The 27992-nt window shown below is 38.6% G+C and overlaps 1 protein-coding gene and 1 long non-coding RNA gene across 4 annotated transcripts in view; one reads left to right on the top strand and one right to left on the bottom strand.

Annotated features, from left to right (window-relative positions):
• LOC148652782 (uncharacterized) overlaps positions 1–13925 on the bottom strand; it is a 66465-nt gene extending 52540 nt beyond the window's left edge. Inside the window, exon 1 of the long non-coding RNA XR_015925417.1 lies at positions 13632–13925. This is a non-coding gene — a long non-coding RNA (uncharacterized LOC148652782). The remainder of the gene's footprint in view (positions 1–13631) is intronic.
• kcnj16a (potassium inwardly rectifying channel subfamily J member 16a) lies at positions 3–27992 on the top strand. 3 transcript variants are annotated; one of them, XM_088599936.1, is made up of 3 exons: positions 14122–14246; positions 24092–24357; positions 26292–27992. In XM_088599936.1, the coding sequence occupies exon 3, from the start codon at positions 26366–26368 to the stop codon at positions 27569–27571; it is 1206 nt and encodes a 401-aa protein (XP_088456062.1). In that variant the 5' UTR covers positions 14122–14246; positions 24092–24357; positions 26292–26365; the 3' UTR covers positions 27572–27992. The 3 variants fall into 3 exon arrangements, with proteins under 3 accessions (XP_088456063.1, XP_088456061.1, XP_088456062.1); XM_088599937.1 differs by lacking the exons at positions 14122–14246; positions 24092–24357 and adding an exon at positions 3–141; XM_088599935.1 differs by lacking the exon at positions 24092–24357 and having other exon boundaries at positions 14091–14246.

Below are 27992 nucleotides of genomic sequence, written 5' to 3'. Positions count from 1 at the left end.
GTCAGTAGTAAGCTGACAAGCCTTTCCATACCAGAGTCATACCTACTTGGAATATAAAAACATTATCACCCTTCTTCTGTGCTGCTTTAACCCAATATTCTGTGCTCCTCAGAGCCAGCATGACAGACACTCAGTGCTGAAGTAAGTAAATTGGTTCCAATTTGTGTCTTTAATCGTCGTAGTGTCCACTTTTGATTTGATCACTTTCTTTATGTGCTTCAACAAAGCTAACCAGGTTACCTTGCTGAATTTCATGGCGGCCCTGCAATATTTTTGAATTCTGGGAGTTTTTCTGTTCTTTGATCAAAATATGACAGCAAAGATGTTTCAATTCAGATGAGTGGTTTGGGCTTCCTGCATTCACTGCCTCAGTAGAAAACGTGAAAAAGCAACAAACACAATCAAGCACACATAGGGGAAAAGGCGAGCAGGGGAAAGAGGAAACTTTATCGCACATGATAACAAAGAGGAAGACAAAAAAACACGCTCAAGGAAGTGAAGAGTTTCCAAAGCATTTGGTTCAATATCGCTGTTTTTAAAAATGATCCATCAAACAGATTATGGTCTTTCGTCAAAATATGGTGAACCAACCATCTGGATATCAGATGTTATCTATTTAAATGCAGGGAAATACACAGATAAACAAACTCAAGCCAGAGATCTAAACAAGCCCCTTCTGAGGTGGACTGGCTGAGAAAGCAAAGCGTTTTTTATAGAGGCACATTAGAAACTGTTTATATGCTGGCTACATCACTGCAGCCACTAGGTGCTAATAGACTTGGTAAACTACATTGTGTTGTGGGAATGTTAATTGGGGGTACTTAAATTTTATTGTTTTAAACTCCAGGGGGGTCAACCACAAAAGAAAGTGTTTACAAACCTTTAAAAGCTTAAAACATATGATTAGAGCCCAATTATTTTAAGAGTCTAATTAAATTTTTACAGTTCCGACTTTGTGTGGTGTGCAGTAATCTGAAACGCAACTTTGGGTTTTGTGTTTTTCTGTTTTCACATGCATCAAAAGGTCATTTTGAGTAGCGCAACAGTAGTAACAGTTGGGTTCTTGAAGTTGTGTTTTGTGTTGAGTGATACATTCAAGTATGTCAGTTTGTTGCCTGCGAAGGGTTTTGCAAGATTTCTCCAGATGTCTCCAGTTCTGCTGATTGTACTGTGAAAATGGCTCCAGTCACTCCTGGCCTTGATCTTTCTTGAAGCCAATACAGTGCAAGAGCAGTTCAAAACACACAAGGGCCCTTTCATTGCAGAGATGGTAAACAGTCATCAAAATAAAACTAGATGTCAAATTATCTTCATGCAATACTTCAAGCTGATGTTGAATCACTTCTAAAAAGAATATCAGGTACATCAGAGATGACCAATCCTAGTCCTGGAGAGCCAGGTTTTATAAGTCACTCTCAAGCCATCATATTCTAAACACTTTCAGTTTAACCACTGAAGAGGGAATTTATTCAATTAAGTAGTTTAGAGATAATTCAAATGAAAACATCGACGCACTGTATCTCCTAAGGACCTCAGCTGGCCATCCTTGTCTTGAATGAATCAATTAATGTACTAAATTGATCAAAGAGTAAATGTATACAAGTTTTTATGATTTAAAGGTAACATAAGACCTAGTGGAAATGTGTCTTCTGGCCAGGCCATTATTGCAAATGATAAATTGTGCTTAATTGAAATATCTGGTGAAGTAAATCATTGTTATTATCTAAACATGCTGGAGAAATGTCTTACTTCATAAGGGCAGCATTACACAATGAACACAGTAAAGTGATTTTAAACTGCAGGGTGCTGGCTTCATAGGACAGGATCCCTGTGGCGTTTCTCTGCATATACAGTAGTTGAGCAACCACCAGCCCCAACAAAGTCTGTGAGTGTTTTTTGCTGGTTAGACGAGTGAGGAGCAAAGATCCCCATTTTTGCCAACAGCAGTTCAAAACACAAAACGGGTGTTTCATTCAAGGCCCAAAAAAGTGAGTTTCAAAGGTTTAGCAGTTAGATCAGGAAGTGCTCCTGTTTTCTTCTGGTTTTCATCTAATTTGTTTGTCATCTGAGGTTAAAGTTACATAACTGCACCAATAATTGACTTATTGCTTCCTTTTCAATTGTTTTCAGCTCTTAACAGGTGACATTAGTTCAGACAGGTGTTCCATAAACTGACTAACTCAGGTGTAACAGAAACCAGATGAGACCTGGAGTAGGAACCAATGGTTTTAGACAATGTGGGAACTGGAATCCACCATCTTGGTTTGTGTCCTGTGAAACATGTCTACATAACAGTAAGCATGCTGGAAGTTATGTTACTCCTTGTCTTACATGTGTATTCATTCCTTTCTTGAAGGAAAAATGTTATAAAGTAACAATTAGTGTCACGGTTTCTCACGTGAAGAAACAGTACACTCTATCTGCACTTATTAATGCTTTAATAATGCATATACTCTATGATTGTATTTGTTGTGTTTAGAATAGGATTTATTGTTTAAATTACAGAAGGTTTTCCTTGTAAAGCGGGGTGTTTGATGGATAAAACAACCCAAGTGGGTTATTTAGCATATTGTACAAATTTAACATAAAATCATTTGATATATTTTCCCCTTTAAACTTGATATCCTGTTTTTTATAGATTCTTTTTAAAATGTAAATCTTTTTCACAGGTAGTGTCTTCAGGTTCTCCGAGTTCTATTTTATATTTCTAGTTTGGTTTTTCTGCCTACAAGTAACATTCTGCTGTTGTTGACTAATATGTCTAACTTGTTGACTAATATTATCTAAATATTTTTTTAAATTTCCTTGACAACTGCTACAACGTTTGCTAATCTTCATATTTTAGTGTAATCTGTGAACATCACTAGATTACTTACTATACCAAAAGCTAGGTCAATTATATACATTGGAAATAGCAGTGGTCCAAATACAGATCCTTGTGGCACTCCAATGATTACTTCATACATAGTTTAAAGTTTATTTTTTAACTTATTTTATTTTTACCCTCTGTTTCCTATCATTTAACCAGTTCTAAATCCAGATACTTGCATTTCCATCATGGCCATATAAGGTTTTATAAGGAACTTTATCAAAAGCCTTCTTAAAATCTAATTATACAGTATCATATCTCTCCTGTTTCTATCTATTACTGCTGTTGTTTGTTCAAAGCATTCTGATAAGTTTGTTTAGCAAGACCTACCTCTTTTGAATCCATGCTGACTGTCACTATGACTCTGCTGAAGGGGCATTTATATAAGATAAGATAAGATAAGATAAGATAAGATAAGATAAGATAAGATAAGATAAGATAAGATAAGATAAGATAAGATAAGATAAGAAAAGCGATCAGTTTATTAGCCATATACAATTTCTTTCATTAGGAATTTATCTTTTTTGCAAACCCCAGCTTGCTGTCCATGAGACACACAGACAGGGAGAGAAGCTCGGGGTCAGAGCACAGGGTCAGGCATTGTACAGCACCCCTGGAGCAGATGGGGTAAAGGGCCTTGCTCAGGGGCCCAACGGAGCAGGATTCCTCTGCCAGCCGTGGGATTTAAACCGGAAACCTTCCAGCCACAGGCACAGATCCTTAGCCACCTGTTTATATATACTGTATAGCTAGGCACAGCAGGGGGAAAACCACGCCCAATATGTACTGTACAATATAATAGAATCCTTAGGTTCTAGAAAACTATACTGCAAAACAACTCTAAACAACTTTGTTTATTAAACAATGTTAAATTGATTACTGCAGTGCCAGGTATGATTGGTTATCTACAGCAGATACAGTACACTGTATCACAGCATAGTGCAATGTAAGAGCACTTTTTAAATAAAAAGTAGGAGAAGTATAAAGGTTAATAGTTTGCCCGGAGAGGAATGCTGTGAGGAGTCTGTCATTTTCTTAGGCAATAATTTACTTTTTATAGACCTGCAAGTAACCTCTTAAAAGGCATAAGCATACATGTTTAAATTATATTACTTGGAAAAAAATGACAAAGAAAAAAAAAACTAAGATGGAAAAGCAAGACGAAAGCCAAGCGGTCAGGTCTCGTTTCGGCCAGAATAAAGTAGCTGTTTCCCCTCTAACTGCTCTGGTAAATTAATGTTACTTTGGTACTTCATGAGATTGACACAAGAGTTTATGAAACCCTCCAAGTGTGGCTTAGCAGAGGCTTACTCACTGCAGCCTCAGAGATCAAAATGTCTTAAATGAGCAGAGATAAGCTGCTTTAAGTACAGTAGTGGATACATGGGAGTTTTTTATTTGCTGCCTCATTCAAACGGAGTTTAGACAGACACTTCAATCTTCAACCTTGGAAGGGGATTCTGGAATAGATGTGGAGTAGACTTGTGCCCTGTGTGATGCACATTTTATTGTTACACTGCATCACAAAAAAGAAAGGGATGGGCAAAGGCTCTTGAACAAAAGCTTGTGGGTTTTCCAGCAAAGGTTTGGGAGGGATGACAGCAGCCAAGTTCAATTTGCCCCAGTTGTCCAAAATCGTAAGCATTCCTGACGTCACTTCCACAATTTAAAAAATACAACTATTACTTCTATATTAAAGCCTTTTTGCTTTGCATTCATCCCCCCTCCACCCCATCTCCACTTTTGCAGCTCCCCCTTCGTTAACTCCTCACTCTTCATGAGGGTCCGGCCTTCCTTGTCCTAAAGCCAGGGTGCTGCCCCTCAACCAGCCAAAATTACTAAGCCCTGTGAACTTTCAATAAGCTGCATTTTTGGGAGCTATTTTGCCCCGTGAACATTGTTTTTTGGCAACATAGAACTGGGCCACCCAATATTTTTCAGACTGTATCCATCTGAACCAGAACAGGCCATTTCTCATTCTGCACTCAATAATAAGCAACTCTATTCCTTTACAAGATCAGTAATGAATTATCTAGCTACCTGTGTTCACATGGACCAGAAATGACGTAGTATCAGCAACAGGTGATGTGGCAAATAAAGCAAATAAACCATGTGTAGCAACATTGATATGATTCCCACTTAATCCCTACAATATTATGTGTCACAGAACACTGTAAAACAAGGTGGCACTGTAATAAATGAACCTCTAATACTAATATATTTTTCCAGGTCGCATCAATGAAGTAGTATCTTGTTTATTGCAATGAAAATCAAACATTTAAGTTTCGCCCGTGTTTACTAAACTTTGAACGTAGCGCACACAACACCCGGATGAGAAAACAAAAACAAAGTGCAATATCTGTTCTTCCACCCAGAAATCATAACTATACAGTTTAATTGGAGATTTTGAATGCAGGGGTCATTCTAGGTTTAATTATGTGCGTTTTCCTGCTGAACCATATGGCATTCTCATCGTGGAATGAAAAAAAATCTCCGCTTCCTGTCAATGGAGTGTGTGTGAAAGGAACAGTATGAGCTGGAGTGTCAATTATCCTGCTGGCAGCAAAGGATAACGAACTCCAGAAACAAGGGTCTGGCACTTCTATGCAAAACACCAGACAGAGAGCAGAGGGGTAGGTTCCCTGAGAAACCGAGAAGCAGACACAGGCCACTGAAATCTGCCGGAATATGAACAGATGAGTATGACAGGTAAAATAGGGATGTGCTATACACTGATTAAGGAAAGCTTTACTGTATATCACCCCTGTAATTCCAATATCAGTACAAATGAAGCACACTTCATTTCTAATTGAGTTCATATGAATAGATCTGAAGTCCACACGTGTTCAAGAGCTGTTTCATACTTATTCCTGTTTGTACTCTTATTAATCATGAGCAATCGTTTAGCTACAGTATACACATCCATTCAGATGTCTGCTGTGGTACTGCAGTGTAACTAAGGAACCTGTGTCCCACACACACAAAAATACAAAACTTGCTTTCTTAAAGACAACAAACTTTATTAACTGCCTTATAAAAACTATAAGGATTATAGTTAGCATTCAGATGCACATATTGTAAGTCTTTTTCAACTTTAAATACTCAACTAGTCATCAATACACATCATAATATATTAATTACCTACTATTATAATATATTCTGAATACAACTCATTCACTTATTCAAGGTGACTGAGAAACCTCCAAACATTTTTTTGGTAAAACTATAACCACAGTCGTGAACAAGTTAGCTGAGTTTTTTTTCAGTTCAAAGTGGTTGTGGTTTGATAGCTGGTCACTTCATACTGTACATCTCACACACAAAATAAGTGCATCCCAAATACTTCTATCGGCAAACTACTTTAATCTGATGACAATACGCAGAGCAAAGCTAACAAAACCAAAATCTGAGAACAGTCTTAAAAACAGACGTTCTTATAATTCATAATTCACCGTTACTATTTTGATTCAAGGAAATAGAAGTCTGGAGCTATGTAAACATTAGAAAACTCTCTGACTCTTGCAGGTGGCTGGTCTAAGATTAAACAAAAGAATATAAAAAATAAAAGATTCAGGTCTCAAAAAAGAAAAGATATTATTGCTTTTATTATGATATCCAAACCGTTGTAGCTTGTGTTGGTAGTTATCTTTATAATAAGAGCCAGTTCATTACAGACACCACTAGCTACCAATGAGCCACAAGAAAACCTTGTATGGTTTATTACTCTAACAACAGAAATGCTTTAGTGGAACCTAAATGAGCCGAAAGGGAATTTCCCTCTCAGTCTAAACAGAACAACAAACAAATGCAAAGCTGTGCTGGTGAACATTAGTTTCGAAAAGACACGAAGATCCTGGAGCCTCCATTTTCAATTGGGTCCTTTTTTAATATTACACTGTTGAACCGGTTGACAGGACCATTAGACAGGACCACACAATCAGATGGAGAACATTGAAACTGATGAGAAAGCTGTTTTCTTTCTACTGTACAGTATGCTGGACAATCTGTACCATCCAAGCCACATCCTGAAAACTACCTGGCTTCACTGCGTTTAGATCCAACATGAAAGCACCAGTTGACATCATTAGATCACAAATGTTCATGCCACCAAAGTTTGGGTGTGGGTGTCAAAAGGTGTGGGATCAAAGGGATTTCTTTTAACATCTCCACTTTTTTGTACTTCTCCTCTTACCTGTCCCCCTCCCCAGTGTAGCTTCAGCTTTGACTGTCTGTGCTATTGTAGGAGAGGAAAAGAATGTGCACATGCACACTCCTCCAAAACCCAAACTGGCTGATTCACAGCTACAGTAGCTGAGGATGTGCTGGTTAAATCCAGCTCGCTCAGGCCTGTAAAGCCCCTAAGGAAAAGCTATTTTTGTTTCCATAAAAGATAAGTGGATGATCACACAGACATTGTAAGATACTTTTTTAAGAAGGTAACCTCACCAAACCTGTTAGAACGGTCCCTTTTTTCTTACCATGCCTGATTTGTAGAACTTGTAAGACAGACACAACTGAGAAATTCAGAATGAAAAGAAAACGAGCATGGAGGAATAGAAAGTTCTCAAAAAAACATCCATTCTGGTCCACATGAACATTTTCCAACTTCAAATACTGAGCTCCTTGACTGCACTACAACTCCTGAAGAGAAATTTTAATAAAACCTACCCTGAAATCATACAGTTCTGTCTTTCATCCTGAAGCTTGTGAATTTTAGTGGGGCTTTTTTATTGGGAACAAAGTCTCTCGGTTTTCTTGGAATATTACAGTTTTACTTTGTCTTGCACTGTCAACGTGTACCCCCACACCAATACGCTCATACAAAGGAATTTTTTTCTGAAACCTTCCTGTTGAGATGCAATAAAAGAAAACAGAAACAGGTCAAACTCCTATTTGGAACCTAATAGGTAATTCTTTTCACTTTACAAATATTTTCTAGAGAAGGTGTTAAACAGCTTATATTACATTGTTTTTCTTTCCTTTTTTAGAATGTACTTTATTTTACAAGGCATGCTCTTTAAATCTGTATACTAAAGAATATGCAGCATTTTGTTTTTCTCAGTGCATTCGTTTAAAGGTACTTATTAAAGCTCGTTGCTCGGTCCATTCTCTTGTTTCTGTAATACAGACACTGTTTCACCTAAACCCTTTCACTGCCAAAATTTCAAAAGATAGTATCAAATTGCAGCTCTTTATAATACATTTTCTGTGGAAACATTCACTTTGCTGTCTCCCTCAGTGATCTTAAGCAGCTGGTTTCGCAGAATTCTCCCAAATAATTATTTCTCAAAATAACGTGAGACACACCATTCTAGTTTAACTAGTTCACATCATTACAAAGGCTGCCCCTCCTCCCCGTCTTTCCTCCATGTCAGTTTTTAAATATTGCAAACAAGTCACCTCTCAGAATGACAGGATCTTGCCTTCTTAAATGTAAACTCATAACCATACAGCAAGAGCTCATAAGACTTCTCTTTAATTTCCCCCAGCAATGATGGGAAAAGAATCCCCTTAAGTCTTCCCTGTCCTACATATCCCCAGGACAACCTGCAGTTTTACATAAGACAGCCCTACGAAGGAGAAACAGGCTGCATGTTAGATCAAGCCTATCAGCTCACTGTCATGTTTAAATGTAATCTATGCATACACCTTTGCACTCTTTGATTACGAAAGAAATAAAATCCTGTGTATCTCGATTTAAGTCATTTCTATAAATATAATGCATTCAGCAAAATCGCCTAACTCCTAGAGCTTCTGATATGGGATTTGAAAAAGTCTAACAAAACAAGACACTTTTAAGTTGATACAGAAACTACTTAACACCAACAAAAAGATCTGGATAGATTATGTAAATCTGAATGCTCAGGCTCTGACCACATTACAATTTGCTAAACGCTCTCATTTGATTCTGACTTATTTTGCTGCCAATCCTCTTGTTGGTACACTCAGACATTAAAACATTTCTTGGAAAGAGCCATTAAGTAGTCTCTTGATTAACCATGTTACCTAGTTTCAGGAACACATGCTGTCATGTAATAAGTGGCAATTTCATTTTTACACTGAGCCATGTAAATGTTGGTGTCCCACTAAGTCTAAGCAGTAATCATATCTCACAAATATTATGCAGAATATTTAGGGTAGCACAATCAACTGCTTTTGTTTTATTGTTTTAAAAATATCCAGTGCTTGTAAAGGCATTTCTGTCTCCTAAAACACTGCCAAATGTTGACAAATTAAACTTCTCGATTGCTGAGATAATGCTAACTAGCTCTGCAGCCAAGTAACCCTTTTCTAGTAGGAAGTTGTTATCTCTCAGGTGGGCAACTGATGAAATGAAGCTATCTGCAGGACACGGCAAAGCAGGCATTCATATATAAACCTCACATCTGGAATTCTTTCTGCATTTTCATTATTTTGTTTCTAAGGACCTTAACAAAGGTAGCCAAGACTAAACTCTGCACAAAAGTAGGCTTACTGACAAGGACATTTGATATTAGAGGAAAAAACGAAATCAGCCTTAACAAGACCTAAACTCTTTAAAAAAGGAAAAACGAGAAGTCACAAAAAGCAAGATATTCAGTGCATGTTCAAAGTAGAAGCTTTTGGATGTACTTTTATTTCATATAAATAATTATGGGTTGATCAAAAACTGTACTCAGTAACTAATACCGATGTGCAGACTGGTATAAAATAAAGAACCCTTTAAATCTGGGAGGGAGAGATTTGTTCATTTGCCAGCAGCCATATCATTCTGCAACTCACAACTGGTAACCCACTGGAGTTAAGGAGGTGTGAGCCTGGTCGGTACCTGGATGGGAGACCTCCTGGGAAAAACTAAGGTTGCTGCTGGAAGAGGTGTTACTGGGGCCAGCAGGGGGCGCTCATCCTGCAGCCCATGTGGGTCCTAATGCCCCAGTATAGTGACGAGGACGCTTTACTTTAAACAGGCACCTTCCTTTGGATGAGATGTAAAATCAAGGTCCTGACTCTATGTGGTCATTAAAAATCCCAGGGTGTTTCTTGAAAAGAGTAGGGGTGTAACCCCGGTGTCCTGGCCAAATTTCCCATTGGCCCTAACCAATCATGGCCTCCCAATAATCCCCATCTATGAATTGGCTTCATTACTCTGCTCTCCTCCCCACTGAGAGCTGATGTGTGGTGAGCGTTCTGGCGTACTGGCGCACTATGGCTGCTGTCACATCATCCAGGTGGATGTTGCACATTGGTGGTGGTGGAGGGGAGTCCCTATTACCTGTAAAGTGCTTTGAGTGGAGTGTCCAGAAAAGTGCTATATACTGTAAGTGTAAGCAATTATTAATTAGTATTATTATTTTTCGAGTGTCAGGTGATTTAGTTGTATGGATTTGACAGAAATGTCTGTATAACGCAGAACAATATGATCACATTGTATATGAAATGTATATTTACAATATTTTACATACAACCCTATACATGAAGCCATGCTTTTTGTATATCTAAGTTCCTTTGGAAAGGATCCCCCACACACACTTAGTTTCCATAGCAATAGTTTGAGAGATGGGGGTGACCCTCTCAATTCTGTTGTCTGTTGGCAGGGGGTAAGCCATCAGCACAACAGCCCAGAACCCTGAAATTTGAGTTGTATGGAATATCACTCAAAAAGCATCAGGGGCCACACGGTCTGCTCAGTGATCAACCAACCCAAAGTGATCGATGAGCCTACCTCCTGTGTCCTGCCCGTTTCCTGAGCAAATGAAAGAATCAAGTGCTTCTGTCTCAACATTGAAGGGCATTCAGACCACACTGATTACCTGGAGCTGTCTATGTGTTTTTCAATTCAAGATGAAGAAAGGTGACATTTTCTACAAAAGGTTTACCTGACTGCACTGTACTATGAATACATACAAGATGGGGGTATGTTATGATAAGTTTGAGATGCTTATGATAAGATAAGGATGTGGTTAATGGCACTTTCTCTCATTGTATACCAGAACAATGATTCATCTTTATCAGCTGTTATCTAAGTACGTTGAAATATAATGAATTTAGTGATGCTACTGCACTTGAGGAAAAATATTGTGGAATTTTAATATCAAAGTCTCTTTTATTCACACTGCAAATACCACCTTACATGATATGTGTCTTGGAGTTTTTGTTGTCTTTAAAGCTAAATCTTTAAAAGAGTACTGTGTCTTAAAATATGATACACAGTTGGAGTGGGATAAGAGAGGTTAGAGAAGAAAGTCGCTTCATAGAGCAACAGTTATTAACATACCAGGTAAGAAAATAGATTTGGGTGACAGTAGAGTTACATCAGAAGGTCTTTTTCAAAACAGTCTTAGATTAGGCTGCTGAAAATGTGATGATGGTTTAGTGTATGTTCTCTGCTGGGGGTCGGAGAGGGGAGACAAGAGATTCTGCTCCCATTGTTTGAAAAACAGGTATAGTGCAAAATACACGTTTTGCAAGATATAACAGTAATTAACCTTTTTACAAGAACATCTAATTACCTGGATAGAGTCCGTTTTTTGCACATCATTGTTCCATGCATGCATGTGTAGTACTTTCAAAGCAACAACCTCAGATCATTCCTTCTCTTAAAGGTAATCAAAAATACAATAAGAGATAAAATAACAACAGCTGGGAAATTCTGAGTGGGAAGAGCCATTCCTGATTGAAAAGCGAGTTACTCTTTTTATACACACTGTAGTAAAAGGTAACAAAGAGTGGAAACACAAATAAAACTGGATAACCTGAGACCAATGTGACTGTTCTCAGAAGTCCTGTATCCAAGTCAGAGGAAATACAAGTGGACATTATATATTCACTGCTAGAAAAAGGATCTACCTCTACGTTAAAAAGTCGTTCATACATTTTCAGTAGCTGAAAGCCAGTAGATTCCTACTTGCAATGTGTGTAGCCAAGTTTGTTGCATTACCCCCTTAAAACTGCTACGAAGAAGATTTTTGTTTTGTGCCCAGGAAATGCAGACACTCATGAAACCTACGTGCAGAACAGAGGTCGTGTCAATAGCTCGGCCTCATTTCTCTTAATGGAGTTTATTTACAGTTCAACTGACAATGAATTTCACTGAACAGGAACCTTTTTTTTTATATTTCCTTTGTAGGATTTTTCCACATTCTCTAGCAGTGGTTCTGAGATGCTCAAACTGTAGCAACACTCTTAGAAAATGATACAGTATCAGGCTACTGAAGTCTTAAGATAACAAATCTTCTAATTTCTACAATGTCAGAAAATTAATTGGGCCTTTTGTGTTGCTTGTGTTAGGACGTATTACCGTGTTTACAGGAAACTCTATTGACATATCTGTGATTGATCAGAAAAACTCACCAAACAACTCTGTCACGCAGTTACAATAAATGACAGATCGGATCAGAAAATGCAAAACATTCTTTACATTCTTGGTCATGAAAAAAGTCAAACTTTGTCTTCTTTGGTATCTTTAGTAAATGAAGCTTGAAATTGGAACAATGTTGCACACACACGGCAAAACCCAAACAAAAATGGATACCTAATATAAATGAAATTCACACTATCCTATTTATGCATTTTATGTTGTAATAATATTATCCCCACTATTTACAGTAGGATATTTTAACTCTCAGTTAAGGCAGGAGCTACAGTATAACTAGAGATTAGAGAATTATAAATGTGTCACCAATTCATAATTGTAGGCCAATCAGTTTAATTTTTGTTACCAGTAAAGTTAAGGAAGAGATGGTTCAAACAGAATAATATATACAAAGCAATGGCACTTCAGCTCACACTGATTTCAAAAGTGATTAACATATCAGAATTCCTTGAGCAGGCAACAAAGACAGTTCATGTGTAGGTTTCCAGAAAGCCTTTAAAATGATCCCACTTAAAAAGTTTAATTGTCAAATTAAAAGGCATAGGAATAGTAATATATGCACATTGATCGAGAACTGGTTAACTAACCAGCAATAATGTGTCACAACCTCTAATTTAGCACATGTAAGCAGTGGTGTGCTGCAGGGATTCTTTTTTGCTGGTTGTTTTTCCCAATCTATATCAACTATTTAGATTCTCTTATTGCTAGTAAAGTAGTTAAATTTGCAAATGTTCCCAAAAAAAAGCAGGAGGGAGTGGCAAACACAGAAACAGAAGCAAAGGAATCACAATAACCTTTGTATAGGACCAACATAAAATCATGTACTGGACAGACACTTAGCCAATGAAATGTGATAAGTGCAAACTGATCAATAGCAATTCAAGTCTACAGCAGTTATGCTCAAGATTAACAACACACTAGTGAGACTTCATTTAGCATATTATGTTCTCTAAATATACAAAAGAGAATATACATTAGTTTTGGTCACCTTACCACAAAACAAATATTATTCTTTGAAATAATAAAGAGAAGAATTATTCCTGGTTCAGAGAATTGTCATATATGACGTGATTCAGAAAGCTTAATCTCTTCAGTCAAGAACAAAGGAAATTTGCACCTTGTTTATAGGATCCTTAGTGGTAGAAACAGGGTTAATCCAGGAAACATTCTCAGACTCAGCAGGGGATCAAGGGTGGTGCGTCACAATATAAACCTAAAGGTCAGGGAATATAAAACCTTTCTGTACAGAGCTGCGTGTCTCTAGAACTGATTTCTCATCCAGGTTGTCAGGGCTAAAATTCCAGGCTTCTTCAGGAACCGGCTTGATTACATTTTAGATTTCACTTAATCTAAAAATGTGAAAAAAACACAAATCAAATTCCACCGGAGGAAGAGCTGCGTGTATACTACCTGAGACATGCAGCAAATGGTGTCTAAGCTCCGCATGCCCCTACTGCTCCCTAATGCCAGTGGTCCGATTCCAGGTAGACAGGAAGGGCACAGGGGTTCTGAATGGAATGTGCACCTGGCATGGATCCAGCAGGTCACTGCTTTCATTCCAGCTTCGGGGATTGTGAGGATTACAACCTCTGTTGGCTGCAGTCATACCTCTGTCCCCTGAATGACTGAACCCTGCGACAGATGAATCCAGCCCCTGCGGGGGGTGTAACTGACACCGTGCAAGCCCAGGGCTGGAGACATGCAGCGACAAACAGGGAGCAAGGGCACTCAGGTAGTGTTTGTTTACAGACTGTTGTACCAGCAAAAAGGTTGGAAAATGCATTCAGGAAAACACTCTGGCATTACCATTACAATAAAAAACGACCACCCCCACCTGTGCCCGTTCCAATCACAAGCCCTGCCATCACCACCACCGCCCTTGAGGAGGTGTCAATGTTTAACTTGCAGACCCACCAGCTACTCAAAATCACTCTCCACTGCTCTCCTACGCGACAGGTAGTCTTGTGCATCCAAGAAACCAGAACATCCCTCCAACCTAGTGCTGAGAAAACTAAGAGGCACCAGGTAAGGAACTCTACCTCTGTCTGTCTCCAAGGCTTTGTTTAGAGGCATGGTTCTTTAATGAGTACGCCTGCCTATTACAGTTCAAGTTCGCCTCACCTGCACCCTCTAAAAAGGAAAGAGAAATGGTTTGTCTAATGGTGATTAGGTGCAACTGGGTTTTGCTAACCAGTCCAGTATTACTATAAGCCAGCTTGTTTTTAGATAGATATCCACTGGTTTAGGAGGAGTGACCATCCTAGAGTAGAGCAATCGGTCACATTTCAGGTGAACGGTTCAGGCACAATAGCTCCTGTAGGTTTGTTCAGACTGTATCAATTGAATCCACAGCATCGTGTTTTTGTTTGTATTGTTATTATTTGATAGAATACACATTTAGCATGTTGAACAATCAGAAAATAAAGGAGGTTTAACATTTAACAATCTGTATTTTTAATGCATTAAAACTATTTAATTAAAGGTACTTCAAACTCTAGATGTCAGTAAATGTACAATATGTGGCCAGCTGAACTGTCTAAAGTATGCCTTATAAACTTCTGTATGGCTTCATTTGCTTAAACACAACTCAACTTCTAAGTCTGTTAAGTAAATCAATTTTGCCACAATTAAAATCATATTTCCCTTTAACCCCTTCTGTGGCAAATTACAGGCAGAATCTCCAGGCAGTATGATGGATGAATTTCAGATTCTAAATAGAGGTTATATACTTCTAGGCTAGAAATTACTTCCACAAACACAGCCAAGGCTTAGCCATCAGTGTCGTTTGTAGTGGGCAATTTTGAGAACTTTGCGGTTTACGAGGAGAAGTTAGCAAACCACTTGGTTCAGCTAAGGACCCAAAATAGGGATATCTTGACTCACTTGTTGATGGTTTTAAGACTGACAGGTTAGGTTTTCCATTTTGAAACAAAAAGACACCCTAATCACACTTTGGCACAAAGAAAACTCTGTCCCACACTAATCTGTGAAAACAGAAACACTGATGAGTTTACCAGAAAAAGTTTCTTTCAGAAGGCAGTACTTTTCACGATTGCTAGAGTTTACTGTATTAATGATGGATTATAGATGCTGATCACTCTAAAAACAAAAATGACCATTCAGACCTTTGCTTGCAGTCAGGAGTTTCAACATAGAGGAACTCCTTGTGCCATACAGTAGGTTGAATGTTTATTTATGTTAACAGTTTAACCTATGAAAAACTACGGTCAGGAAAAAAAAATACATTCTTGTAATTTAAAGTATTTCAGCCTCATAAACTTAATTCAGCCCCATCTCTGTATCTGTTGTGTTCTTTGGCAGGATGCATGAGGATGCACACATCATTTGCTATATACTCTCTGGCCTGTTGGTCAGTACCTGGGCTTGTGAACTAAGTGGAGTACCATGGGTTAACCACCCAGAGGTTCCACCAACAAAATCCCAAGCCTACTTCGTACATTGTTAGATGTGTTACTGCATCATATATTCTGGGATCAAGACCCTCCTGGACCTCCTATCAGCTACAAAAAGGTCTTTCTCCAAACAGCATGTTCAAACGGTCATGACAAGACACCTTACATTGTGATTGCTATTTTGTAGCAGTTAGTAGTCAGGTGGGTAGCTGCATCAGCATGCGTGGGCTGCAAAGGAACAAGTAATAGGTTTATTCCATGCTGAAAAAAAAGAAGAAAGAGAACACGTTTTGGCCGTGGAGCCTTCTTCAGGAGAAGGCTCCACGGCCGAAACGTTGTGTTCTCTTTCTTCTTTTTTTTCAGCATGGAATAAACCTATTACTTGTTCCTTTTGTAGCATTGCCTACATTGCTGGGGGATCCCCCAATGATGGGGGACCTATCCCTCATCCTCGAGACCCGTTTGCTGTTGTGTTCCCATTTCAGCATATATTCTGTAATTAAACAACAGGGTATTTCCTTTTTTTCACAAAACCACTGCACAGAGACGTTCAAGCATCTAATAAGTAAAACACATACTGTACAAGTACTGAATTTTGTGTATGAATAGATCTGCTTCCAAAACAATACAATGTACTGTCACACAATTTATACCTAGAGCACAAGAATGTTTAACGCTGGCCGGTGAAGAAAATAACTAAGGGCATGAAAAACTAAATAAAAACCAAGGGCAGAAGTTGTACACCTTTAAATGTCGTCTATAACACTACTATAACATTAGAGATTCACAAACCCACCACAGCAGATTTGATTAACCAAGTTTTTCAGCAGCAGTGTGGAGCAGTTGTTAAGTCCTTGTCCTACTGTGCATATATATAAGTTGAAACGAATAATGGCAAATTCTTAAGAAAAGTTATACAGGACAGCAAAAGCTGACTAATGTGAAGAGATAAGCACTTACAGGACGAACTCTGAACCTGTGATAGTTCCGTGTGGAGAAGCAAGGACAGTCTTGCTATACGTCTAGACTGCAACAGGAGAAATATGAGACACCTCTATTATCGTTCTCGCTGATTCAGGTTTTACCTAACCTGTATGAGTGCTCACTGACTGACATTTGAAAACTAAAATAAAAATATGAATTTCACACCTGGAAAGTTATGTTTTAATTGACCACATCAAAGGCAAACACACCAGTGCACCACTCTGTGTGTCACTACTGTAGATCGAGCAGATAACATACTGTTGAATAAATAAACGTGTTTTGACTTTTCAAACACCGTGCCATAAAAAAATACTGGTCCTGTATGGGATACAGTTCAAAGGCGACCACAATTACACGAATGTTTTCTGTATTGTGCATACAAAGAAGATTAATTTCTGATTCTCCTGTAAGATTTAATCACTTTTTTCTTTTTGTGTCCCTGGGGTGACAAATCATTTTTTCTTTTTTCTTGGTAAAGCAGTTTTTATTGTCATAGTCCTTGTTACACAACTCTTCAAACTGTATATTTACTGTGGTGGTTCTACAACACAGACCTTGTAAATCTTTAAGTATATAGAAGCTATGCTTTAATTTTCTATTTGTACTCAAATTAGTGGTAGAAGAAATTGCATTTTTTAGAAAAAACCATGCCGCGGTGGATTGTATTTCCACTTTGCGGCGTGACACGTTCTTGCTCAGAATAACACGAAGGAATTACTTGTTTTCAAGCCACAGACAAACTGTAATGTCTCTATTACAACGTTCTATAACAGCTGTTTTACAGCATTTGAACAAGCAGCATTCCACACGATCACAATGGTTCTGGTAAAATATTAGCCCCGTTAAAATCGGGAAACGCACTGTAAACTCAGCCACGGTAAGTGCAGAAGATGAAGGTCATAGAAAAAATGGCTGCAGGCTATGAATGGGTCCACTGCTCAAGTGCTAATTAAACTGCACTACATGCAGAAGCATTGCAGAAAGATATTTGCATTCAGTGGAATAAAACACATTTCACAGGCCCTTCAACATTAACAAAACCTTGTTCCTGAAATGTGCATATTGTGTTCTTGTGCTCAAAATACAACAATCAAGTTTGGATCAGGACTAATGTACTGTATACATCCACTAACCATATTATTGGTGCAGAACTGCTGCATTAAAAAGTCATTTGAATTTGACCAGCAGTGGAATCGGAACAAAAGCTCTTATGTCAAAACATTTATTCTGGTGAAATTCTGTCAAAGCCCTTATTCGGTAAATAGCCTGTGCTGCAGTGTTCGATCACAGTAGGTCAGGGATGTACTGTGTGATGGGGCAAATCAATACAGACTGAAAGGTGCTGTCTGTTGCTTCACACAGAAAACCCCTCCTCCCAGGTCAGGCACAAGTGAGTTTGTACACTGTTGCCTTTTGACATTTGGTTTAATCTAGAAATGTAGTGTTCTGTATACTGGTTACATTCAAGCCCAAATACTATTACGACAGAGGAGGTGTGGGGTTAGTCCATCTCTGAGTTGTAGCAGGTAAGATATTTCTCCCAGATTCACCTGTATCACTTCCTGCAGGATTGACTGTGCTGTCAAAACCTTTGTGCTTAAGACATTTTTTGGATAAGTTTCCAAAATGAAGCAAAGTATCTTCAAAGTATCAACCTAAAGCACATAAACACACTTAAAAATTAAAAGCACTGTACTGTACTTAATTGGATAATTGTGTACACAAAATGACAAATTAGATTTAAGCAATGCTTTGGGATGAAGCAATTTCATGGTGGGTGTTTTTATTTTATGTTATATTCTCTTTTGAATATAACAAGGCAGAAGTCAATTCCTTGTTCTTCACCCTGTCAGACACAGTGATGTAATTCAGTGCTTGAACCAGTCAGTAAACTCCATCAGAGGCCAGGAGCAGTCAAGCTGAGAGCACCAGTGAAACTGGTAAGGCAAGTCAGCCACGTTCATTTTGTCATGAGAGTAAGCTAAAGGAAAAACTGAAAGTCCTAACCTTACACTAGCCTGCTCTCATGGTAATTACACTAATTCTGATGCGTAGAAACAGTTTTACAGCTTCTGCTTTGTTGTGTATCTGTCAGTGACACCATTTTCACTCAGCCTGTATGCTAACAGACACATTCAATGCCCCCAGAAAACTCCCTGGCTTCATACATCAAATTGCTTTAGTTCCTTTATTTAATTATTTTGTAAAACTGGGCACATGAGACACATAAATCAATTTTACCATACAGTATCAATTTTAGGGCCCAAAATTGTATGAAAATTGTCTGTGAGTGGGCCCCTATTAAGACTTTTAAAAGAGCTATTCTCTTATTACACAAGCCTTCCTTGTGTGATGTACAGTGACCTCCTTATTGCTGAACTGTATGTACAGCAAGCCATATTTGGTCCAACCACAAGACTAGTCTCAGATATTTAGCTGATACTAGGAACTAGAGCTTTTTCAGTCTCACCACAAAAGATCTGCGATAAAAAACTGTTTAGCAACTCCTCAAAAACAGATTCTTCCAATGTCACTTCACAGTGCAGGGTGTTATATCTTAGTCAAAGCAACTATAATCAATTTAACTTTACTTTTACAGACATGGCATCATCAAATCAGGATTTCAATAATCAGACAGTCATAAATTGATGAGAAGTTATCTCCAATGTGCCAGCTGTGAGACAGCAGGTCTCAAGTATTGAGCCAATGAAATATCTGCGATTCAGAAGCAGTAACTCTTTTCTCAGTAGCAGAAACTGTTCTGACTCTACGTGGAGTCACTGCAATGTGACAGCGATTAGTATGCATGACTCTGGGTGAAAAAAGAAGAATTTTGGAAAAGTAAAATAGCAGTGTGCAAACTCCAGCACTTAACTTAAACACTGCATTAAATTCTATCTGTAGAAGCACAAGCACATTCATCAAATTAAACTCCAATACCCATTACTGTGAAAAAAAGGTGTAGGTGCATCTGATGTTACACTTTCATTTCCAAAAAATGGAATGGTATGCTCCTTCACTTTCATTTTCAGTTCATGTCTCCAAATCTAAACTGATAAAAGCTCCTATTTGGCAATGGTAAATGTAAAACATCTTCACAAGTAAGCAACATTCACAATTGGGTTAACATTGCCTTAAAAATAAGATTATATTAAGTCCAGGTGAAGGTTTGCACTACATTTCTATTATAGAGAAGTAAACTATAAATAATTTGAGATGTTTTAAGTTCCTGGTATAAAACATCCTCTTGCAATTTACAGTGCTAGCTGCTCTTATCATCAATCTTATCATCAAAGAGCCAGCCATAATAGTTTTGTCATATCAATATTACCATTTTAAAACAAAACATTAGATTGTAAATAAAGCATTCAAACTTATTTGAAACTGTAAATACTAAATCTAACACAAAACTTATTATACTATTATTGCTATTATATACTATATAAATTAGTATGCTATTATTATTACTCAAACTGTGGTATATAATCAAAACCCCATTGTATAAGAAATAGGAGTGAACATCAGAAAGATTACAAACAAGAAGTCCACTGGGTTGACTTTAACAATGCCTTTGGAGAATCTGAATATATGTACTGTATCTAACAATAAGGATTGTGAGAAAACAATAAATAAAGTAAAATGGCTTTTTTGAACAGTTGTTTGGGACAATTCATTTAGATAAATGTAAAGAAGGTAGATTAATACTAGAATTCAAACCTTGTCTTTCGAGCCACTTAATTTACTGCATAAAACCTGTTCTTTATTTTGACTGGCAGAACAAAAATGAACTAAACTGATTAATTCCTTTGTATTTGTTTGGAATCTTTACTCCATTTTCCCAGTTCTGCGCTGGCTTTTGTGTTAATACGAAATCTCCCTTTGAAATTTCAACAAATAATTCCAGCTGTAAGTTGAAAAGTCCAAGAAAGAGAAAGTATCTATTTTCCATTGTCTGCTCTGTAAAAAAAAAAAAAAGAAGAAAAATAACATGAGCTCAATATTTAAACTTTAGCACGCATGGAATAAATGCTTCATAAACATGAAACAACAGTGAACACGAAAACAAGTTTTATCATCCTGGTTCCAGTATTATTAATGCTGTCATTAGCAGCTCAATCAGCGTCATCACAGTCTTTATACTGTAAATAAGACTCATATCCTGCATCTGCTCATACAGTAGGTAACTGAACAAAAAGCAAGCCTAGACTTCCATTTTCAGGTGTTCTATATTCTTGTACATTTGTTTTTATGTTTGGCTACCAGAATAAGCATCTTCATCCATAAAGGAAGCTGAGTTAATGAGGACACATCAATTCGGTCAGGGACAATGTGGTGATTCACAGCAGATTTATTTTTGAGGGTACAATTTTCAAGACATTTGAAAGTTTCCCTCTGTCCGTAACTTCCTCTACGACTATCAGATGATGAAAGAGTTCCAGTTTCCAAATGATCTTTTCTATAAAGTCCAAGTCTAAGTAGTTGCACTTCCTTTGACTGGAAAGCTGACAATGTCCTTCCCAGAGAATTACTGTATGTGCTCGACTCCACAGCTGAAATGGCTGAGCTTTCTTCTTCTGGATAAGACAACGGCTGAACTTTGCTAAAGCACCTCACCGTCTGTAGCTGTGTAATCTGTGTAAACAGCACCACAGCCCTCTCCAGGGTTATTCTGTTCAAATACATTTTTCAGAAATGTTCTCAAGGGCTGTAAAACACTGTGGAAAACAATAAAGCTTGGTGGTGCTGACTATTCAGATTTTCTGAAGACACTGGTAAATGAAGGCAAGAAGAAAAGCCCCATTCCAGCTGTCTTATCAGGAGTGAAATCTCTTCGCAAAACTCAGATAAGATTTCTAGAACTTAAACCCCCCCTTCCCTTCGACACCATATCTGGCTCATGTCCTTAGTTTCAGACATACACTACTCTATTTCAGTAAACACACTAATCGCTGGCGTAGCCCAGTCCCAGTATTGGCAGGTCTTTTAAAGTTCTGTCAAGACCAAATCCAGTAACATTCCAATGGGAAGTGATCATTCCAACTGTGATTTTAAGAGCTATGAGTAGACTAGTGCAGAACTTTATTATGGGCTGTTGTTGGGGCTTTCTGCTTCCCCCTGTCTCAGTTTATCCCCTTTCCTTCTTACATCACCATCCTTGATCTTGGTTGTGTTTAACACATTCTCTAATATGTGTATAAGCAACACACCCATTGTGTTCTTCAGTACCTTCAGTGTTCTGGCTGGGATGCAGAGTCACCAATTAGCAAGAGCAAATATGGAAAATTCACCCCTCCCATCCACTTTAACACGGAGCGCAAAGACGCCAAGGAAAAGCAAAGCATGCCAGGCATTATTTTTCACTGATGTGATCACCCGTGTTTACAAGATGTTTAAAAAAAAAAGAAAAGAAAAATTTCTCAGAATTCCTTAGTGTAAGGAAGACCTATGATGTAACTGTCTTTGAATTTTCATTCTGCTGGAAACACTTAATCATGGGCTCAATTAGAAAACTTAACACTGAAACAGGTTGACAAAGAAAAAAAAAACAGTTCTTTAGTTTTTGATTCTGTGTCCATTGTTCAGCCTTAACTCTTCCAGAGGCAGTTGAATCAAAAAGTTTGCAGTACCTAGAGGTTATCTCCTTGGTGGTTTAAGCTTTTCTCAGTTCATCAACGTGGATTGCTTTGTGCAAATGCTATCCAGAAAGACAAGCCTGTTTTTACAGAAACCTTACCTGAGGCTGTCACTGGGAACAATTCATTCTAGGTATCAAAACTGAAAGTACGTGTTCCAACACGAAAGGTTCTTTCCAGCCTCTGTTTAAATACTTTACATGTGAAATGTCAAAATCTATTGTGTTATGTTTGATAATGTTATAATATGTGAATAATGTGTAATAATTTACAAATCCAAAACGTCCAAATCCAGAACTAAACGTCTGTAACATTAGTGTTGGAACCAGATGTAAATTGATTATACCCAGCTTCTTCATCAAACGTGTTAGCTATGATCTTCTCGCTCAGGTAAGAATACAGAAATTCGATACTATCAGAAAAATAGGAAACCGTGATAGCATCTCACAAAATACTGTATTGTGCTGACGGTTTGCTTAATCTCAAGCAAAGTGAAACCAAATCATAACAACTGTCTCAGGTTTAAAGGACAACACCAGATCTTAGATGGCAAAGCAGTGGAAAATAATTGCAGTATGCAACTATTGGGCATCACTATAGCAGTGTCTCAGCAGAGAATTTGTGCATGATAATTTCAAGTTGCTAAGAACATTTCAAAGGAGTGCCATGGCAATCTGTTGCGATTGGGTTTTTGTCTCCAGGCAACTGCCTCATTACGATAAACTGTATTGACACAACACACAGAAGGGAACAGAAAAATTATAAATGGTAAACATTCCCCGATATCTATCTTAAAATAGATCAAGGAGCAAGCAAAGTGTATCAGCAGACCAAAAAGGTGCACACGCAGCAAAAATGACATTTTCAACCACTATGGAAAATAAATGAAAATGCTTTCTGCTATTTCCCCAGTTAATCTGAGCAGCCTCACATTTCTGACCTGTAAAATAGATTAATTCATCTGTTCATCTGGAGGGCATAACAAAGACTCTGATTTGTCAGATAATAATTTTCAAAACCTTTAAAAACATGCACTTCTTCAGAATGTATCTAAATATAGGCGACTAAATGTAGCAAACACTGTCTAGGTTCTATCAGCTTCAAAAGCAATATCTCTGCAGAAAAAGTAGCAGAAAAAGTAGTTTTATATAAGACAGTGTTCCACCTCTTTCATTTTGTAAATGAATTGAAAAGATTCATTAAATAATACAGGATATACACCAGAAACAATACAGAATTGAGCAGTATGATGATTTACACACAATACACTTACATACAGATACAATGCATTAATTTAAAACATGTCCAGGTGATTGTCTGGTGGTGTGTTTCATGATGTACTGTAATGGAAGACAAATTTAATCAAATTGTTCAGACACGGGTGTAATGCTTTGGATACACAGAGAACACAAGAATGCACTAAAATCTGAACATCATGGAAGTAACATGCTCCACTTCAGTCAGGCCTCATTAGGTCTGGCTAAGCAGGTAGCTTACACTAACACATCTTGAAAAGTAAAGAGAAAAACCATCAACAGTGTAGGCACATTTTAGGACGGATGTGTTTTTTTAAATTCATATAGGCAGAATGACTACACTTTTGTGCCAGAAAATGACCCAAATATTTTCTTCCATAGTACACTGGGCTGGATTTTCCACTTCCCATTCCTGAGCCCAGCTGGATATAACCCTCCTATTTGAGTTAAGACACACGCAAAGCGAGGTCAAGTGTCACAGAGGAGTAAAATAAATACATGAAGCAGAAGTAATATGTCTAGTGTAATTATAAGCACCCATTTTTGACCCCACTATGCTAAACAAGCATTCCTTATCATTACAGGAGTGTGGAAAATAATGTGGAACGCATCCACAGGCAAGTCAGGAGATCTGTGTCGAGCAGTCTGTACCCTGGCGAAGTGCTGAGTTCTTAGGTCACAGCCTGTGTGTTCCTCCTCATCAGCAAGGCCTGCAAATGTTTTGCAAGTGCTGTGTTTGTTTTCCAAGTCTCTGATTCATTCACCAAGGAGTTGTCGCATGGAAGACAGAGGAGCAGGTTGCACAATGGATGGGCAGAAGTCCAAATCTGTGGGATATGTGTTGCCGTCTGTGAGTATCTCCATCTTTGGGTGCAAACGCAAAGGACGGAGATTCATAAAAAAGGAGCTTGCTGTAGCCAACTTGAAACATGAGGATAAAAAGGGAAAAAAATGGGTCTGGATTTAGATTGCCCAGTTTACACGAGGACCAGCCTTGTCATTAATCCTCAGCATGACATCACAATCATTTAGTTCAAAAGAACTGGAGCACTGAAGGGAGAAGTGGGTAGACGTGCAGCTAAATGGTTTGGGTTTGGCAGACTAAGAGGTGCAAGTTCACAGGTTTACACAGCCTCAGTCTGAGTGCAGAATTTAGCTTTGGATGAGGAACCGTTTCAACGGGTGAGATCTGTGAGATCTGTGTGAAGCATCTACTGTAGTTGAATCCTTGCAAAAAGACTATTTGGAAAACTGCTTCAAACTATCGTGCACATTCCCTAAAGAGTTCCAACTTCCACAAAGAAATGCTTAAACATCGAAGTATATTTTTTCGCCAAAGGCTTAAATTGCTGTTGCAATTCTATTTTTTATTGCAGACCCAAGTATCTAAATGTCATCCCATGGAAATATAAAATGCTCTTAGGGATTTTAGAACTAGTCTAGGCTCTTAAAACTAGTTTGTTAACAGACTTCTAACTACAGTTTGGAAAACAATTCCTTCTAAGAATCTTTTTTTAATAAAAAGGACTCCGTTTCCTCTGTAAAGTTTCTCTGTCTTTGGTTGTAACCTTTCAATCATCAATTTGTACGAACTGAGAAGACGTGAGTTTTGATCAAGTTAGTAGATTGATTCAATCAAATCTGAAATGGCCAGCTGTGGTCCTTTCAGAGCTACAAAACATAGGAATTTTCATTTAAAACACTCTCTGGACTACTTAATAACCTGCATAAGTTATCAAAATGAAGCCACTGCACGTCTCTGAAGAAGGACAAGTAATGTTATCTAGGCTTCCTTGTTGCACATCTTCAGCTCAGCCAAATGTGCATTTGCTACTGACATGCTCTCCTTCCATGTCCTGTCCTTGTCTCTTGGCTCTGCCGTCACTGGCAGCTGTGTGAAGAGGTTCTCCAAGGCCAGCTTGCAGGTGTCCATGACAGGAGCTGCCTGCTCTGCTCCTTACTGGAAGGGAGCAGCTTTCGTAAATATTTGTCAACGCGTTATGAAGCTGCTTTGTGAGGCTGCCCTGAACATGGCCCTCTGAGAGTCAACTGTGTTGTTGAAGACATCATACAGCAGCAGAGGGCTGCAGGCACTGAGCTCCCAGCAACTAGACCAAAGCTCACAGTCCGACCTCGCGGGGTCTGCTTGAGGAACTCCATCCCACACATGTTCACTGGGTAGAGACTGCACCCCTCTTCACACATACTGTACACACAAACAGACAAGAGCCACCTAAATCCTAATGTATTTTTCCAACGACAATAATAACAAATCCTTGCATTTCTACAGCATTTCACACAATTGGGGGTAACTTTGTCCTCCGTTACGGTGCAGCCCACTACTGCGGTGATGCATCAGCAGCCTCACTGCACAACTATACAACATAAATGTTCTGAAGTCACAAATATGTCAACACATTTTATCAACATCTGCTATTATAATCAAATTATAATCAAATAATTCAGTCACTACTATCAAAACACCCACTTAATGCCAGTATTAATTTGGATGAAATACATCCAGCAATCAATTAATTACTTCAGTCTTCCCTAGGAGCCTTGAATTTGAATGTATATCTACAGGATCATTTAAATAACAATCTTCTTAGGAATATGGATATTATGACAGGTTTTCCAGTTCATTGCCCTCTTATGAGTGCTGCTTCCAACATTCTTAAAATCTACATCATTTCAGGGAAAAACTTAAGCATCACCTGCTGGCAATGCACGTATAGAATAAGAAAACACAAGCCTGAAAATGTTCTCTTCTTTAATTTCTTGCAGGATTCATAGACTCAGACTATTTTAAGAACAACAACATTTGGAGCACTAAGGCTTCCTGGGCAGTTCTGGATAAGATGAATGCCGAGGTGGCTCTGTATACTACTATACTAAACCCAGAGGCCACCACGCACTTCAGTAAGAAGATGGAGAAAGGATGGGAGTGCAAGAAGAGGCGCTATGTGCAAAAGGATGGCAACTGCAATGTTGTCTTCAGAAGCCTTCCTGGGCAGTGGGGTCTCTACGTGACTGACATCTTCACCACTCTCGTGGAAATCCGATGGCGCATCATGTTCCTGATCTTTTCACTCTCCTACATTTTATCCTGGCTCTTTTTTGGCATTTCTTTCTGGCTGATCGCCATACAGCACGGAGACACGCAGGATCTAGAGAACAGCCCATGCGTTGACAACGTCCGCAGCTTCACAGCAGCGTTCCTCTTCTCGCTGGAGACCCAGACCACCATTGGCTATGGCTTCCGAGGCATGACAGAGGAGTGCATGGTGGCCATCATCCTCGTGACAGTGCAGGATGTCCTCAGCTGCTTCATCGACACCTTCATAATCGGGATAGCTGTGGCCAAGATGGCTTCTGCTCGGAAGAGGGCGCAGACTGTTGGCTTCAGCGATTCTGCCGTGATCAACATGAGGGATGGGCAGCTATGTCTCATGTGGCGCATTGGGGATTTCCGCCAGAACCACATGGTAGAAGGTACTGCAAGGGCCCAGATAATCCGGCACACAGTGCACCCATCTGGCAAAGTAAGTGTATCCTACAGGGATCTCGACCTTTGCCACAATGAAATCATCCTGGCCACACCAACATTGATAATTCACAAGATTGGGCCGAGCAGTCCCCTCTACAGGCTGAACATGCAGGATCTGCAGACAGAAAACTTTGAGCTGGTGGTCACCTTTACCTATACTGGGGACTCCACAGGCATCTTACATCAGACTCGCACCTCCTACACACCTGCAGAGATCCGCTGGGGCCACAATTTCTGCAACATGTTGAGAGTGAAGGAGAAATACTACAAGGTAGACTACTCTCTTTTCCACCAAACCACTAAAGCGAACACTCCGGAGATCAGCTCAGAGGAAAATGAACTCAAAAAGCAAAGACAGTCAGTTCCACAGCAAAGCTCGGTGCATGATCCCACATCTAGTGCCAGCACTGTGGTTCTCAGAAATCAGCCACATGAGGAGAATATGAACCCATTACTAATAAACAACAACCTTCCAAACAGCAATATACAGCAGGCAGATCAGGAAGACCAGCTGTAGCCAAGCAACCTTGGCACAGACTTACAAGTATCTTGCAGATTAAGTCTTTGCGTGGTTCTCCAACTTTATTTCCTCCATGGGAAACCAGCAATTATCCAAAAATACATAGCGTTAGTCTATGAAGTACAGTGCATATGACTGTAGATGAATGACTGTAATAGAAATGTCTTTTAATGTAGTCCTATAAGGAGCAAATCTGATTAAATTTGCAGATGCAAATTTGAGCCTGTAGAAGAACAAATTAAATTCTCATTTAGGGATGATTATATAGAACAACTAAACATAGAGGATATCATTATGTTCATGAAGCATACTGCTGATGAGAGATGAATTTGGCAATGGTCTTGCATCTTAAGAAGCCACTGTTGAACAATCTCCATATTAAGACTTCAGAAGCAAAATAAATGGTGAATTAGACAAC

The sequence above is a fragment of the Lepisosteus platostomus genome, chromosome 11 (genome assembly GCF_059453375.1).
Source record: "Lepisosteus platostomus isolate fLepPlt1 chromosome 11, fLepPlt1.hap1, whole genome shotgun sequence".
Classification (NCBI taxonomy): domain Eukaryota; kingdom Metazoa; phylum Chordata; class Actinopteri; order Semionotiformes; family Lepisosteidae; genus Lepisosteus; species Lepisosteus platostomus.
This window is presented reverse-complemented; position numbering and strand designations above follow the sequence as displayed.

Coding starts and splice junctions, on each gene's coding strand:
- kcnj16a (XM_088599937.1), top strand. CDS start 26,366: ATGAATGCCGAGGTGGCTCTGTATACTACTATACTAAACCCAGAGGCC.